Source organism: Hevea brasiliensis, chromosome 3, assembly GCF_030052815.1.
Source record: "Hevea brasiliensis isolate MT/VB/25A 57/8 chromosome 3, ASM3005281v1, whole genome shotgun sequence".
In the NCBI taxonomy this organism is placed as follows: domain Eukaryota; kingdom Viridiplantae; phylum Streptophyta; class Magnoliopsida; order Malpighiales; family Euphorbiaceae; genus Hevea; species Hevea brasiliensis.
In genome coordinates, this window is record NC_079495.1 from 98,735,543 (window position 1) to 98,754,419 (window position 18,877).

Below are 18,877 nucleotides of genomic sequence, written 5' to 3' on the forward strand. Positions count from 1 at the left end.
AACTCATCAACATTGGGGACACAAAGTCTAGTGCCATAACGAAGAACTCCATCATCATTTAACATGAACCCTTGAGCTTAGCCTTGATGAATACTATCTATAATCACACATAGCTGAGAGTCCCTCTTTTGAGTAGCCTTAATTCTATCAATCAAGATAGGCCTAACTCGAAAATGTGCTAAGAATGATCTAGCTATGATTTCAAACTCTACTCCCTGATCTAGCAACTCATGTAATTCACCAATCAGAGGCCTCATCTTGGTAGATATATGGGCTAAACTACCAGAAGACTTCCTGCTTAGAGCATCAGCCACTACATTAGCTTTTTCAGGGTGATACTGTATGGTGCAAACATAATCTTTCAACAATTCTACCCATCTCCTTTGCCTAAGATTAAGATCATGTTGGTCAAAAATGTATTTGAGACTTTTGTGGTCAGTGAAGATTTCACAAGTCTCACCATACAGATAATGCCTTCAGATTTTTCAATCAAAAATTACTGCAGCCATTTCCAAATCATGAGTTGGATAATTCTGCTCGTTCCTTTTCAATTGACGAGAAGCATATGCAATAACCCATCCATGTTGCATCAAAACACATCCTAAACCAATCCTAGAAGCATCACAATATACTACATAACCCCTGATCCGGATGGAAGGGCTAACACTGATGCTGTAGTTAAACAAGTCTTAAGCTCCTGAAAACCTTTTTCACAAGCCTCAGACCACTGAAATTTTACATTCTTCTATGTCAACTTAGTTAAAGGTGCTGCAATACGAGAGAAGTCTTGAACAAACCGTCTATAATACCCTGCTAAACCCAAGAAACTACGAATCTCTGACACAATTGTGGGTCTAGGCCAATGAAGCACTGCCTTAATTTTCTTCTTATCAACGCACACCCCATCCTTAGATACTGTATGGCCTAGGAAAGCCACACTATCTAACCAGAACTCATATTTTGAGAACTTGGCATATAGCTTGTGTTCTTGTAAGGTCTGAAAGACAATTCTCAAATGCTGCTCATGCTCCTCCTTACTCTTTGAGTACACTAGATTGTCATCGATGAACACTATAACAAATTGATCTAAGAAAGGCTTAAAAACTCTATTCATGAGATCCATAAAAGCAACCAGAGCATTGGTAAGACCAAAAGACATTACAAGAAATTCATAGTGTCCATACCTAGTCCTAAAGGCCGTCTTGAGTATGTCTTCTTTCTTGACCCTCAATTGATGATACCTAGATCGAAGATCAATCTTGGAAAAATACTTTGCACCTTGAAGTTGGTCAAACAAGTCATCTATGCGTGGAAGAGGATACTTATTACGCACAGTTACCTTATTCAATTGCCTATAATCAATGCACATTCTCAAAGACCCATCCTTCTTCCGTATGAATAACACAGGAGCACCCCGTGGAGAAACACTAGGGTGAATAAACCCCTTATCTAGTAGGTCCTGTAGCTGCTCCTTCAACTCCTTAAGTTTTGCGATTGCCATACAATAAGGTGGCATAGATATGGGCTCAGTTCCAGGAACTAAGTCCATACCAAACTCTACCTCTCGCTCCGGGGGTAAACCTAATAAATCTTCTGGAAACACATCAGGAAACTCCTTAACCACTGCAATATTCTCTAGACCTGCGCCTTCTACCTGAATGTCTCTAACATAAGCTAGATACTCCTTACACCTCTTTCGCAATAATCGGCTAGCACTCAACACTGAGATAAGATTACTAGAGGCTATACTGCGATCTCTCTGAAATTGAAATTCTGCCTCCCCAGGAATTTTAAAGAGTAAAACTTTATTATGACAATCTAATGAAACGTGATAAGTGGCTAACCAATCCATGCCTAAAATCACATCAAACTCAAATATATCTAAAGAAACAAGATCTGTAGCTAATTTCCTATCTCCAATGTGAACTATACATCCCCTATACACCATATCAGTGTCTATTGCGTTCCTCATAGGTGTTGATATAGAAAAAGGATATTCTAACAAAGTAGGTGGTGTACTAAATATCATGGAAAAGTATGGAGAAACAAATGAATGGTTGTGCCTCAGTCTTAGCCATAGGCGTTTGTTCAGATGTCTGATTAATAGTTTGAGGTGGTACCTCCCTTGTTGGATAAAGGTTTGCACCATTAAGACCCTTGGCCCTAGCTCTCCTCTTACGTTTAATAGACTCAGGCACCTATTCACTTTAATAAACAAGTATTAAATTTGAAAATGTGAGCCAAATTAAAACAGGTGAAAAAGTACGAAGGACGCAGATATCTAAAGCAATGATAAACTGAAAAGACATTAAGGATCCTATGCTCCGCAAGTTTACTAGACCTCAACCGGGCTCTGATACCAACTTTGTCACGACCTAAAATTATGAACCGTGACCGGCACATAATTTAAGTATTCTTAAATCATGCAAGCCTTATCAGAGTATCTTGAATGAATATATTGTCACTTACTAATCCCAAAAATAGACAAAATCCAAATAAATAAAATGTTGAATAAACATCATAAATATCCCATAAGTAAACTGCAGAGTCTCTACAGATTTCAAATAAAAACTTAAACTGTTCAATAAACTAAACTAATTTTTAGCCCGAGAAAACATGAATTCGGGCATACCATGAGAACAAATCAAAGTTGTCCCTCTCCAGAAAATGGACTGAATATTTGGATCACCGCGAATTCTCTTGATCAAAACAGACAGAGAAAATGTGGTTTGAGCTAGATGCTCAGTGAATGATAATTATAGCACACAACGGAATAGGAACATGCAAACGCTTGATTAATTTCACAATAAATTTTTTATTCAATAAAATCATGCTCATGCTGTCAAAATCATTAATAAAATAACTTCATAAAACATATATATAAAAGAAATTAATTCAATAAAAATTTTATGGTACAGTACACCAGGGTGATGATACCCCACATCACCAAAGGCCAGATGGTAAGCGCGCTACCAGATATCAGATACCTTCCTCCTCCTTTACAGATATCAATGCATATGATACTAATGCAAACCATAAACTGCAATGATGCATGTCTCGACAATGCAACCTAATACCGTGATAGTCCACACGGCGGGGCCAGATAACAGAAACAGATACTGGGCACAGGTACCAATTCAAAATAGAAAATCAATTTGTACAAATCAATCAAAATTAATAAAAAATTTTAGATAGCAAATAATAACTGATAGTGCAATTCTAATAGTGTATTTTAATAGTTTCAGAGAGTCAATAAAATCAAATCAATTCAGTAACACATCGATAAATTTTATAGTCAAATATCAATCAATATAAATACATTAAAGGCCTGTTCCAGGAATCCTAATGGGTCTAATGCAGAGATAGTTGACAAAATCAATTATTTAATCAAAATCGAAATAAATTTCAATAATAAAATAAAACTCTAGAAAATCACATATAAAATAATTGTTAAAATATTAATTTAAAATTTCATTTAATAACAAACTTAATGTTAAGAAATTTTAAAAGGGACTAAAACAGTGCCATGTACTATAATTATCACTCACCTAGAACTTCCAAAATAATAGCTAGATTCAATAAAAGAGAGATAATTTCAGCTGACAGAATGAATATTTGAATCTCCTACATACCCAAAATATAAAAGAAAAATATTAAATAATAATAAAATAAAATAATTTTAATTTATATATGTATATAATCTAAATTGAAGGTTACTATCTCACAGTAATCATGATCAATCCAATTCAATACCAATGGTCAGAGAAAAAAAATTTTCTAGAGTAGTTGTAACAAATCGAGGAAAGAAAATAAAATCAAATTCACCCATTATTGAATAAAGAATGAGAATTTTTTTTACCTTGAAAACAGAATCGAAGGTGATGAATAGAGAAGTAAAAATTTAGAGATTCTTTGCGCATATCAGATTATAAATAGTAAATTTTTAATAATAATAATAATAATAATAATAATAATAATAATAATAATTTAAAAATAATGAAAATACCTGTTGAGAGTATTTGATGGAAAAAGGAGGTGACAAACAGGTTTTGAGAGCAAAGTTTAGCAGAAGAGATGATTAGGATATATATATATATATTTCAAGAGTTCCATTAGGTGTAGAATGGGATAAGAGTTATTATTGAACTGGGTTGTTCAGATTGCAGATATATATTTAATTTCAAAAATAATATATATATCTAAAAATAAATAAGTAAATCATCCAATAATATATATATATATATATATATTTTAATATATTAAATTATTGTTAGCTAATTAAAATAAAATAATAATAAATAATAATTATATATGGGTTTTCATATTTTACAATAATAATTTTATTATAATTATTGATTATGGTAAATCTCATGTAAGTCACACTATTAATAGTTATAACTAAATTATTATATACATAATAATTTTATCAAATAAAAATTCATACATATGAATCATATGAAATTTTTATTTTTGATAGAAGGGAAATAAACAATTTTTCTTTTTATAATTGGCTTGAGATTTGAATTTGAGATAATTTTAAAGACAACTCTGCTCTATACTATTAGATTAAAGCACATCAGTGAAGGAACATTGTTTTAAAAGGTGAATTTTCTATAACTAAAAAGATATATATTTTTTTAATGTTTTTCTTTTAAAGAGAGATACAGGGACTCACAGCTTTCATCAGTGGATTTAAACACCTCTTAATTTAAGTACATCATTCCCGATTTCATGTTCCCTTTTAACCAAATATTAAAGTGAAAAAATTTCCACCAAAATAAAGGAAGCATTTCGCAAAAGGACACCATTTTTAATCTATTTTTCCTCTCGCTCTCTCTCTCTGCAGTACGTAGCACAAGCTTTGGATTAAGAAAAACACGCAAATTGGGGGTAACTCAGTGAGATGAATGGGAAAACTATACAGCATATTCTGCCTGTTTTGGCGTGACAATAAGGAATTGTTCACTTGTGGAAAATTAGAGTAATTTTTTAATAATAATTATCTAAGAAACTTGAAAATTATATATATATATATATATATATATATATATATATATATATATATATATATATATATATATATATATATATCAGTTTCTTAAATGGAAAATTGAAAAATCAATATTTAAGTAAAATTTAAAAAATAATTTTAAATTGTTTTTCACTATTTTTTATAATAAAAATTTTATTTATCAGCTATTTTTTAAATAAAAAATAATGACTTTTTGATAATCAAAATTATACTTTAACTTTTTTTTATAATTGAAATTAATAATAATTTAAGAAATATTTATTTATAATGATAAAAAATTAATTATATTATTATAAAATAAATAAATAAATTATACATATTAAAAAAGTTTAAAAAAATAAAATAAAATATTAAAAATATTTTATAATAATTTTTAATTAAAAAATATATAAATATTTTTTTATTTTTTAATTAGAAAATTTCTTTTTATTTATAGGTAAGCATATTTTTTACGTTTTCTTTTTATTTTTATGAGAAATAAAAATTAAGGCTTTTAAAAATTGAAAATGAAAAAAAAAAATTGTTTTCCTTTGTATTTATTCGGTAGAGCGAGAAAGTTCTCTCTTTTGAGTTTTTGGATTTTTGTCTAGTCCCTTCTGCTGCCACTTGTCGACCTTCCTTATCCCAGCAGGCAGGAGAAGGCCATCCTCCCTTTGACCCGTCCGTGGATTTCCTCTCCTTTGCTGGATTGGGATGTAGATAACCATTTTGGGTTTGATTATTTTGCAACCGGTTTGAATGTGCTAAGGGTCTCTTTGGGCTACCTTGTTTTTCGATTTCTTTCCTTCTCCTAGTCTATTTTGTCTTGCTAGTCTAGAGCTTTTGTGATGCATGTTGTGAGCAGAAGCTATAGTGGTTGTTTGTGGGGTTTTGGCTATATGATTAACTCAGAAGGTGCAAATGGGTATCGCCTCTTATCCTCTACTCTTAATAGGTGCCAATTTGATTCATTCACGGGAGTCTCGTTAATCCCTGGCTCGTCTACCTAGAGCTTTTATAGCTCAGTTTGTTGAGTTTGTGGAGCTATTGCTTTGAGAGTAGAAAGAGATCATTGTATTTGTTGCCTTGTCGACAGCCTTGAAGAGTTGCAGACGAAGACTAAATGAATGGCTCCCTACGGACTTCAGTTAGAAATAGGCCATGCATGGGGACCATAAAATCAGGGACCCTCAGTTTTTGTGCTCATGGTTGCATGATGTCATCCCCGGCGACCGATGGCTCTTTGGCATGGTGAGCGGCGCTGTTATTAGGTTGCACATCATGTGCTTGCCAGGTCAAGGGGAATTTCGGGTCGAATACCAACTGCTTACCAAGGTTTTTAAGTGATCCGAGTTATGGGCATTTAATATATTCTATCGGGTATTGGGGGCTGGTTTTGTATGGAATGAATCTTTCCTTGTAATTTGGCCTATGGCCCTGTTTTCAATCCATTTATCAATGGAAAAAAAATCAGCCTGTTTTGATAGAGAGTAAATAAATCCGGGAAAACAAAAACAGACCCAAACAGGAAAAAGAAAAAGGGAAGAGGCAAAAAAATAAAGCAAGAGAAGAAAGCGAAATGTGAGAGTGAAAGAGGAAACCTTTGCTCTGTCCATCTTCACCACCTCCCTCTATTGATGGCGTGGTTTGCTTTTTGCTTTATTCTTTTGACAGGAATCTTTGAAAATCGAAATCATCCCTCTAAAAATTAAAAAAAAAAAAAAATTACCCCAGAAATATCCTAATAAAAAAATAATGCAAAGGCGAAGAATTGGGGCACCCCATCCTACTATGTTTTACCCTTTGTTTTGCCGAGTGTCTGTTTGGCTAAATTACTGATTGAGGTTTACAACTTAATTATGATATTCAATAATATTGAAAAATTTTATTATTTTAATTCAATGAAAATTTTCAATTTCAGTTTTATCATGTCCAAATGCAATAATGAAAACAACAAAAAATTAAGAGCTAAAGAATACTCCGGAGTTAATCTGATCCCCATTAAAAAAAAAAATGACAAACAGGATGGGCTTAGGATTAGGGACGAATTGAAATAATTGATTGAATTGAATGGAAATAAAAAAAAAATAAGTTTAATTTATTAGATAATTTATTTTGGGTTGATTTTAATTTTTTTTTAAATAGTTCAATCGAAAAAGAAAATTTTCAAAATATTAATCAAATTTTAATAATTTATAATAAATTCAAATTTAAATCATTTATTAAATATTAAATAATTTATAATAAATTTGAAATAAATTTTAAATTTTATAATAAATTTTCAAAATATTAAATAATTTATAATAAATTTTAATAAAATTTGAAATAAATTTAAGTATTAAAAATATTAATCAAATTCAAATTTAAATATAATAGCCTTGATTTTGGTTTTTTCCTTTCGTTTTAGGTAATCAAAGATGTGAACGCGAGCTTGGGTTATTTGATAATTTGTTCTTTACTCTATTTAGAAAGAAAATGGTCAACTTGAGCCTTTATTCTTTCAGAATTATGAGTGATCCTAATTTCAATTAAAAAAAAAAAAAAGGCATCAGCTATAAAATACAGTGAAAATTAAAGCTGTAAATCGTGAATGCCATAAATTTGCAGCTAGTAACAGCAATAAAGCTTTGAAATTGTTGATTTTTAGATGTTAAACTCTGTTCTAATTTCTTATTTTTTTCATTTTGGATTTTAGAATTTTTTCAAAATTTAATTTAATTAATTTTAGGGGTGGAATTACTCTAGGCTTCGGGTGCCTTGCCCCCCCCCCCCCCCCAAATTCTGAAAATTTAAATTTAAATTCTAAAATTTTATATATATATATTTTAAAAATTACTGTTTACCCCTTAAAACTTTTAAAATTAAAAAATTTATCTATAAATTTTAATATATTTTTTTTTAAATTACTATTTACTCTTCAATATTTTTATTTTTATTTTTATTTCAACCTCTACGTTTCTATATAAATTTCATTTATATTTTTTATATTATTTAATTTTAATATCTTAATATTTTATATTTTTATTGTACTATCTATATTTTAGTAAGATTCATGTAATTTCTTTTTAGTTTTTATTTTTGACCCCTTAAGAATTTATTTTTAGTTTCGCCATTGGTCAATTTTCTTATTTAAAATAAAAAATTTTAATTCCTTTTAATTTAAAAAAAATAAAATTCAAATATCACTGTGTGAGAATTTATTTTAATTCTTTTCTTTTCAATGTGTTATCCAAATAAATTTATAGGCTAAATGATTAAAAAAATTAAAATTTTTATGTCAATTATCAGTTTTAATTAAACTTTTTAATTTTATTAATTTAATTATAAACTTTTATATTGTTTTCAAATTTAATAATAAATTTAATTAAGAATAATTAAACTAATTAATTAGTATGTTATTCAAATATTTTTATTTATATATTATTAGTTTTAGTTAATCTATTTAATTTTATTAATCTTTTAAATAATTTTAATATTTTTAGTAATTTTAAAAAACTTGTTGTCGATAGGAAATATAATAATTAAATAATAAATTTAATAATGTTATATTAATTTTAATTTTTTTCTCTTCCTTCTTATTATAATTATAATTTATATTTTTCTCATCATTTTATTTCAAATTTAAGATTTAATAAATAAAAAATTTTAAAAGTTTAAATATATAATATTAATAAATAATATAATCAAAATAAATCTGATTATAACTTTCAAAATAATAAATATTTAATTTAGTAAGATAACATTTTTATTTGTTTATTTGAGAATAATTACTAAAATAATTAGAAAAAATTAAAATGATTGAATAATATAAATAATGTTGGTATATATTTGAATTATTTTTATTAATTAAGTTATTTAATTAAACTAATTGTTAAAGTTGAAATTAATATGAAAATTTAAGACTAAATTATTAAAATTGAAAAACTTATAAAGATTTGAATTTTTTTTTAATTATTTACCCTTTTAATTTTGAGAATTAGCATTGAATTTGGAGAGAAGAAGAAAATTTTTCTTAATCTAATTACTCTTATATAATGTGATTGAGTTAATTTCCTTTAAAATCTCCTTTAAAATCAAATTACCAAATGAAATTAAACTAATTTAATTTGATTTATTTTTATTAAATTAATTTTAGTTTAATCTTATATTTAAATACAAATGTAAACTAAACTAATTTGATTTATTTTTCATTAAATTAATTTTAATTTAATTTTATATTTTAAAAAAGTTTATTTATTCAGTAGCAGTGAGTAGTGGGGCCAAAATGGTTGTCTGAGGGAGCGAGTGCCCCGAGAGGAAGAGGAGGGAAGAGAAAAACAAAGATAAAGGTAAAGTCCAGCAAGCCAGAGGGAGTGGTGAGTTTTCATTCCTTTTTGTTTCCTTTCTTTTAAATTTTGCCGTTGCTTCCATCATAATATTAATATTAATATATTTTTTTTTCTTTCTCTTTCTCTCGTTTTCTCTCGCTTTCCCACTGGCCTGTTCTCTGGTACCAAACAGTTTTTCGCTCTCTCCGCTTTTACCCTTTCTATCTCTAAACACTCGCGCACTTGCTTCTCTCTCACACTCACTCACTGAAATAATATGAGCAGAGTGCGTTTTGCATTTCACCACCGGTTATGAATCCCACCACCGAACCATCACAACTTCAGCCGCCACAGCCACCACAGCCCCACCGTCCTTCTACCTCCTGCAACCGTCATCCGGACGAGCATTTCACCGGCTTTTGCCCCTCATGCCTCTGCGAGCGCCTCGCCGTGCTCGAGCCTTCTTCATCCTCGGCTTCCTCTTCCCGCAAACCACCCATTCCTACCACCAGCACCGCCACCGCTGCCCTTAAAGCCATTTTTAAGCCTTCTGGTGGGACTGGTAGCTCTAAGCCTTCTTTTTTTCCTGAGCTCCGCCGCACCAAGTCTTTCTCTGCCTCCAAAAACGAGGGCTTCTCTGGAGTGTTTGAGCCCCAGAGAAAATCCTGCGACGTTAGGGTTCGGAGCACTCTCTCTTCCCTCTTTTATCAAGACGACGAGCGAAATACTTCTAAAAGGGACTCCTTCAAAGGTCCTGAAATCGAGTTTGAGTCCAGAATTTCTTCCTCTAGTGTTCGAGGTCCCGTTTTTGAGTCTAAAGAAGAGGACGAAATCGAAACCGACACCGATAATGAGAGTGGAGTTTTAGACGAGCCCATTTTAACTGCAAGAAATTCCAACGCCAACCCAATTGAAGAGATTATACAGGAAGAGGAAGCTATTGTTATAGAGCCAGAGAAAGTAAAAGAGGAGGAGCTCAAGCCGATGAAGGACCACATAGATCTCGATTCACAAACCAAGAAGCCTTCTGGGAGGGATTTTAAAGAGATTGCAGGCAGTTTCTGGTCTGCTGCTTCAGTTTTCAGCAAGAAATTGCAGAAATGGAGGCAAAAGCAGAAGCTCAAAAAGCGGAGGAATGGTGGGCCAGGGTCGGCCACATTGCCAGTGGAGAAGCCGATTGGCCGGCAGTACAGGGAGACCCAGTCGGAAATTGCGGATTACGGGTTTGGCAGAAGATCTTGCGACACGGATCCGAGATTCTCGCTCGATGCAGGCAGGATTTCGTTCGATGATCCTCGCTACTCCTTCGATGAGCCCCGTGCATCGTGGGATGGATATTTGATTGGAAGAACGTTTCCGAGAATGCCCACCATGGTTTCTGTGGTTGAGGATGCTCCTGTTAATGTTGTTTTAAGGTCAGATACTCAAATCCCAGTTGAAGAACCACAGCCAATTCCCATGAATTCCATCCACGAGGATGGGATTGTTCCTGGTGGCTCTGCTCAAACCAGGGACTATTATTCTGATTCTTCGTCTAGGAGGAGGAGGAGCTTCGACAGGTCTAATTCTATTAGGAAAACTGCTGCGGCTGTGGTGGCTGAGATTGACGAATTGAAGCATGAGCATGCTTCTGCTTCTGCTTCTGCTGCTGCTTCCGCTGCCAATGCTAAAGTGTCACCGGCAACTGTGGATTACTTCCTTGCACCCAAGTTGGTGGTTCCTGACAGGGATTCAAACTCCAATTCTTTAAGGGACGACTGCTCTGAGACTTTTGAAATGGGATTCAGGGACCACGCATCAATAGTGGGGAATGGTGAAAGGAAGGGGGCCAAGAAGTCCCGAAGATGGAGTAAGGCCTGGAATATTTGGGGGTTTATACACCGGCGAAGTGTCAACAAAGATGAGGACGAGGATATGTATAGCAGAGCAAATGGGGTTGAGAGGTCATTTTCAGAATCTTGGCAAGAATTGAGAGAGGAACGGAATGGAGAAGTGAGAGGAGCTTTTAATCCAAAGATTTGGAGGAGCAATAGCAGTGTTAGTTGGAGGAATTCCAATGGTCTGGGTGGTGGATCATTTGGTAGTGCGAGAAAGAGCAGTGTTGAGACTAATGGGCATGGAAGAAAGAAGAGAGATGAGTTTGTGTTGGAGAGGAATAGAAGTGCAAGGTATTCACCAAACAACATTGATAATGGACTGTTAAGGTTCTACTTGACACCGATGAGGAGTAGCCGGAGAGGTGGGTGGGGGAAGAACAAGTCCACTCATGCACAGTCTATTGCAAGGAGCGTATTGCGATTGTACTGAATTGAATTGGGTGGGAGGTCCATAAAGGTGTTTCTTTGGTTTAATGTTGTTAATTTTGATGCATTTGTTGTGTAAGCACACATGCTTAATGTATTCTTCATGAGTTGGTTGGTTGGATAGAAAAAAAAATCACCCCTGAATTTGTTGCCTTTCTTGTGAGTTGCATTTCTTCTTCTCAATCAATTATTCAAATAACGAGATTTTTCTGTGTTCTTTTTCATTTTGTCACTCTTAACTATACTGTTGTTTAGTAGCTGGATTTTTGCCTTTATTGTTATTATGCTTTGGAAGGTTGGGGGGGTGTTGGGTGGGGGGAGGATTGTTTCTATTTTTGTTCTTGTCCTCCGCAGAATTTCCTGACAGCCTATAGGTCACGGCAGCAAGGTTCTATCAGAGTAATTCAGCCCAAACGTTTGTCATGTTGCATATCCTTTGGGACAAAAAGGAGGGTTCATGTGAGCTTATGCCCCCTTTGTTATTGGTCCCAAATTAATGGGCACAGGAGACTAGTTACTTTCAAGAATCAACTGATCAAAACCCTTGTTATGTTGTAACTAGAGGTTTTCCTTCTTGGAGCTTCAATGATCGGTCTGATTCTCTTGCCAGACCATGAGGTTGGTTTGCTACGGAAGACCAAATGCATCTATTATTGTGTGACTACGGAATAATAGGTTAATAATGGAGTCAGAATATTATTTCATCCTGTTGTACCTTATTTGATGTTCATTTCCTCCAATTGCTTATTCTTTAGCTTTCAAGAATTGGAGATCAAATTTCAGTGGCTTTAGTAATTAAAGTAGGAGCCTGATTAATCAGGTTAAGAGGAAGGAAGCAATCCCTGTACCTGCAGGTGCAGAACAGGAATATGGTAGAGCCAGAGACCTGCAGACTGCAGTGAAATACATCAGGCTTAGACATATACTTTTGGTGTCTGATATTAGCTGAACAAACAAAGAAATAATAGCTCCATAAGCTACTGATGTGAAGATGAAATGCTTTTGTGCAGAATCGTATTTCAGAATGATTAATATCTTCTTTGTTCTAGTGTAGCTTGATATGATCTCGTGTAATAGCAACCTTCGCTCTGTATCTTTAGAAAGAGAAATTCTTCAAATTTGAATTGACTAGGGATGCCAATTATTCTGACCCCAATATGATCCGTATCAATACCAATCAATTTTTTTTTTGAATTAGCTCCTGATCTGCCCTGTTACCATTTCCAGAATTGACTTACTAGCAAAGTATATGGATATGTGCCTCCCAAATGCCATTGGAAAGGAGGGGGATTTTACACTTTATTGGGCTTCCCTTTCTATGTTTCAAAAATCATTTGGGTTGGATTGATTGGAACAGTTATTTCTTGAAAGGCCTATTAAAGTAATTTCTCATTAGTACACTGATATCTGCATTTTTTTGTTTCCATTTCCATTTGATATAATTAACATCAGAAGACATTATGCAACTTAATCACCGTTATCTACATCTCGTGGCTGTGTATTGTGAAGTTAAAGCCCAGAAAGCTTGCAAAATCAAGACAAAAAGAAAAGTTTAAGACAAATATTGTGTGAAATAATAGCAAATCCAGCCAAAATGTTGACTAACCCAGAAAATGGTTGGTTTGAACGCTAGTAGGGCTCAAATTCCATTAGCAAAGCAGAAATCAAACAAAGTAATGATGACTTCATATGAAATTAGATATTAAATGAGCTTCTTGCATATCAAATGAATCTAACTAATCAACATTCCAATATAATGAGTTGGAGATGATGCTTTCTGCTTTTCACTATATGTGCAAAAGCTCCATGATCAACGAAATTTGCCTCTAAAGTCAAAAGGTGACTAGCAAAACATCCCAACATGCTCCTTCTTGGAGATAAAGAAAAAAGGGGAAAGAAAAAGAGGAAAAAAAAAGAAGCTCGAAGTCCAATAAATTCCCAGTTGCTTCCATTATCCTTCAATGAAAAATAGAGATGAGATAGCAATGGGATAAATTTTATACGAGTTACTTCGATTTTAAAACTAACGTGAATAAACTTTAACTTGTAATATATATTTTTTTTAATTTTATTGTAGTAAATATAATAATCATTTTTTTTTTTATTAAAAAGTTTATATATATAAAATAACTTAAATACATTTCTATCCCATTCACCGCCGCCGCACAACCCCCCCACCCCCACCCAAACCCACGACCCACCTTACCTCCTACACCCATCTGACCCTTTCTTCCACATTCTCCTCCTAATCCTCCTTCCCTGCCTCCTCAACTACAAATACCTTCATCCCTCTGAACCCACCACCAACTCCACCACCCACAAATCTTCTAGCTCCCTTGCCAATGCCTCTTAAATCCTCCACTTGCACCGGCACCGACTTTACCTCCATCTACTTTCCCAATGCCCTTCTTAAAAGAAATTTCTTACCTACACCAAGGTGTATAACACCTGAACAATAGAAGTTTTATATGGGACCCTTCATAATTTTAATTAAAATGGCAATTGATGATTGCTAGGTGTACACACTCCTCCCCCACCCCCAAAGCTAGTTGTCACTCTTTCCTCGATTCCCTTCTCTCCTATTGATGCACACATTTTGCATAGTCATTTAGGTCTAATTTCACAATCATTTTATTTGGTTATTAGTCATTTTTAGCTAATTTCATTAGTTAATTAGTTAGTTTTTCATAGTTGTCAATTTTGCACTAATTTGTAATTTTTACTTTGTTTTGTAGGGAAAATGGTGTTTTTGAAAGACTAAAGAGAATTTTGTCATTGAGGAGTGTCTTCTACAGCAAAAAGAGGTCAAAAAAACAAGTTTTCAAGCTGAAATATGCATTGACCAAACTGTGCATAACTTGCCGCATAAGCTATGCAGATCTGCATAAGGAGGAAGATCACTGTTCGAACCAGTAAAATCGCATAAGGGATTGCATAACTTATGCGATCCACTTATGCTGATCCCATAAAGAGTTCATTAATGAGTCAAGGAAGATTCCCTTAATGTATTCCTCCTAGAACATACTATTTTAGGGCTCCATGTCAGAAAAATGCTATATATAGTCTCATTTTCCCATTTTAAAAGGGAGGCAAGGAGAAAAGAAGAAGAGGAGAAGAGAGGCAGAATTTGAGGAGTCATTTTCACCTTCCACACCATTTTTAACCAAGATTTGCAGATTTCTTCCTTCTTTTACATTTTTCTACATTTCTAGTGTTTAATTTCTTACTTCTTAGCTTAGATTAAAGCTTTATTTCCATTTAAACTCATCATATCTTGTAAGCATTATGGATAGTGAGTAGTTTACTTTTGATTCTGGAGTAAGGGATGTAATATTTTAGTTATTTTTGTGGATTTGAACTGGGTTAGTCCCAATTTAATGAATTTATGAGGTTTAATCCATTTCTTGTGTGCTTATTCACATGCTTAATGAAGGGCCCCATTAAGTTATGTTCTTAATCCTTGGTTGAAGCACCGAGAGGAGAAAACCAAATGATAGTTAATCAAGAAATTGGACTTAATTAACTTAGATCTAGAAATAGACTAAGGGTTAAGAGGGTTTTAATAGATTGATTAAAGAACCTAATGGGTCTTGGTTAATTTTAACTCCACGAAAGTAGGATTAAGTTAATTAAGGCACTCTTTGTCTCACTCGAAAGAGTTTTCAAAGGATTTTAGAATTAATCTCCTTTAAACCCATAAATTTCATGGATTGGGCTAGCTAGGGAAAATCCCAAAATAGCTTGAATATGAAATCCCGAACTCCGGAATCGCCTTTTTATCATTGTTAATTTCTAATCGAATTTAATTACTTGCCATTTTGAATATTGCCATATTTGAATTTGCTTTATTTTAATTTGATGCAAATTTAGTTAAATCATTACATAGTTGAATAGATTATTAAATTTGCACATTTAGATTTCATACTCCATTACCCATTAAGTCATTATTTTAATTTCATAAATACTTCAATTTAGTCAACTTTTATATCGAAAATTCAATCATTAACACAACTCCTCGTGGGATCGATATTTTTCTATACTACTTATGCGACAGTGCACTTGCGGTTGGGACGCATCAAGTTTTGGCGCCGCTGTCGGAGTTGATTGTTTAAGATTGAGTTTTTGATCATTTTAGTTGTTTTTAGTTTTATCTTTGTTATCTTTTCATTTTGTGTTTGTTTGTTCTTTTTCAGGTACTTTAATTTTTTTTATGAGAAGAGCTAGAAGCACAACTGACACAACCTTATTGTTCAATCCTGAAATAGAGAAATTTTGTAAGGCCAATAAGAAAGAGACCAGAAAAAGGAAGGAAGCTGTGAGAGAGATTGAAATTGAAGCAGACATGGCTGATGAAAGAGTTAGAATTGGTGTTGGTAATGCTGGAAATGGTCAAAACAATGAAAATGAAGCCCAAGGGGAAGAAGTTGTTAATGCAAACGTGCCTAGGGGAAGTATGATGGATCATGCTTTTCCTCGTTTTGATGACTTGAGAGAGAGTATAGCAAGACCAAGAATTGATGCAAATAGTTACAAGATGGATTTTGGAGTTCTTCAAATGATCCAAAACTCTCAATTTGGAGGACATCCTTCTGAAAATCCACACACACATTTGAAGAAATTTGCTATGATTTGCGACATGCAAAAACAACCTGGAGTGTCTGATGATGCAGCAAGATTGAAGCTATTCCCATTCTCTTTGAAAGATAGAGCATTGGATTGGCTTGATTCTTTACCTCACAACTCCATTACAAATTGGGAGCAACTCACTGATGCATTTCTTGCACAATATTTTCCACCTGGAAAAACTCAAGAGTTGAGGAATCAAATGATTGCTTTTAGACCAAGAGAAGATGAGACTCTTTATGAGTCATGGATGAGATGGAAGGAGTTGGAGAGACAATGTCCACATCATGCCATTCCTAAATGGATGATAAACCAGAATTTTTACTCAAATGTCACTCCTGCTATCAGAGGAATCATTGATGCTCAAACTGGAGGGGAATTCATCATTAAGCATGAAGATGAAGCTTATGAGTTATTAGAGAAAATAGCAAAGAATACTAATCTTTGGAGTAGTCCAAGAGGGTCAACTCCAACTCAAAAAAGGCAAGTTGCTGGAATGTATGAGCTTGATCCATTCAACATGATCAATGCCAAATTTGATGCACTCACTAATGTCCTTGCTAAGAAAATGGAGGATTTAAGTATGCTAGTCAGTTCATCATCATGCTCTGGAAGTTCTCAACAAGTTACTTATGCAGAAGGAACAATGAGCTGTGGAGTAGATTATCCTTCATATGCTTGGAGGAATCATCCCAATTTTTCATGGGAGAATCAGCAAAATCAAGCTTCAACTCAAAACTTTCCATCACAACAACAAGAGCATCAATGCCAACAACCTAGGCAACCACCACCTAGTTTTCAGCAAAAGAATGCAAATACTGCACCTTTACCAAGACAGCAAGAACAAAGTTCCACCACAGAGGCTTTATTACAACAAATTCTTGCTAATCAAATTAAGCGTGATGAAGAGTTGAGAGAGATGAAAGCAAGGCTGGAACAAATGCAAACACACAATAGGATGCTGGAAAATCAGATTGCACAACAAGCATGCTCATCAAGTACCAATTCTATGGGGAAACTTCCTAGTCAAACAGAAAATCCAAGGGAGCAATGTCATGCCATCACACTGAGGAGTGGTAAAATAGTGCATAATGAGAAGAGTGAAAAAGTTGAAAAGAGAGAAAATGAGGAAGATTTTGAGGGAGATGAAAAACAAAAGAGTGAAAAAGGGAGTGCAAGAAAAGGTAAAGAGGAGGTTGGAGAGAAAGAAGAGAAATATATACCACCATATCCTAACAACACACAGCATCCCTTTCCACAGAGAAAACAAAAAGCCAAGCTTGATAAGCAATTTGGGAAGTTCTTAGAGGTTTTGAAGAAGCTATATATAAATGTGCCTTTTATTGATGCTCTTTCCCAAATGCCTTCTTATGCTAAGTTTCTAAAAGAAATTCTCTCAAATAAGAGGAGACTTAAAGATGATGAGATCAGAGCCTTAATCGAGGAATGCGGCTATCCTCCAAAGGAAACTTCCTCCAAAGCTCAAGGATCCAGGGAGTTTTTCAATTCCATGCCACATTGGGGAATCATGTTCTATAAAAGCTTTATGTGATTTAGGGGCTAGTGTAAGCCTTATGCCCCTCTCCATCTATGAGAAGCTCAACATGGGAGATCTTAAGCCAACCCACATTTCTCTTCAGTTAGCTGATAGATCAATTAAGTATCCTGAAGGGATTTTAGAGAATGTGCCTCTGAAGGTTGGAAAATTCTATATACCTGTTGACTTTGTCATCTTGGACATGGAAGAGGATTCTAATATCCCAATCATTTTGGGGAGGCCTTTCCTAGCTACAGCTGGTGCTTTGATTGACGTGAAAGGTGAAAAGCTTACTCTCAGAGTCGGAGAGGATCATTTAGTCTTCAACATTGGCAATGATAAGAAGAAGCAACATGAAGATGTAGACTCTTGTTTGAGAATTGATATAGTTGATGAGTTAGTAAAAGACCACTTTAGAAAGAGTTATCCGAAGGCTTCTCTTGAAAGTTGTCTTATCCATGAAGGGAGTATCAATGATGAAAATCCAAAAGAGGCTGCATTTGCACAACATTTAAAGGGTAATCCATCTTGTCCTATGGCACCAATCTTTCAAGTTGAGCAAGTGGAGAAAAGTGAAGTAAAACAACCATCTCTCAAAGAAAAAGATGCACCAAAGGTTGTCAAGAAAGAAATGGTGGGATTTTTAGACAAAGCAACAAGGATCTTCTCATGTGATGGAAAGAAAATGAAGTATAGATTCATTGAAGCACCTATTGGAAACAGAGGCAATAAATTCCAATTTCAGCCACCATGAAACATGAAAAGAGTCCACTAAGGACTATAAATTAGCGCTCTTGGGAGGCATCCCAAGTCCTTTTATTTTACTTTTCTTTGATTTACTTTTACTTTCATTGCTTTTGTTTTTATCTTGAATCTCCCAAATTCAATTTTTGACATTGTTGAATTTTGTCCCTTGTAGATGTATTTCAATGGAGGAAGGAGTCACACTGGTTTATGCAGAGCAAAAATGACATTCTGCAGCAAGAAGGGTGTCTGCAGCAGATGGCTTGTGTTTTTGGTGAGGTTGGGTGTGTAACTTTTAAGTAAATGTGCTTTTAATGTTAATATGGTGGTAAGTGAGCCATTTTTGCAGTTA

General features: G+C 33.8%; 1 protein-coding gene and 1 non-coding gene across 2 annotated transcripts; one reads left to right on the plus strand and one right to left on the minus strand.

The window, feature by feature from the left end:
• The first annotated feature begins 9,325 nt into the window (after nt 1-9,325).
• Nucleotides 9,326-11,838, plus strand: LOC110647637 (protein OCTOPUS). The gene has a single exon (XM_021801568.2). The coding sequence runs from the start codon at nt 9,631-9,633 to the stop codon at nt 11,623-11,625; it is 1,995 nt and encodes a 664-aa protein (XP_021657260.2). The 5' UTR covers nt 9,326-9,630; the 3' UTR covers nt 11,626-11,838.
• Nucleotides 11,839-16,430: 4,592 nt separating this feature from the next.
• On the minus strand, nt 16,431-16,538 carry LOC131178933 (small nucleolar RNA R71). Its single transcript, XR_009147940.1, has one exon. It is a non-coding gene; the product is annotated as a small nucleolar RNA R71 (small nucleolar RNA).
• Between the last annotated feature and the right edge of the window lie 2,339 nt (nt 16,539-18,877).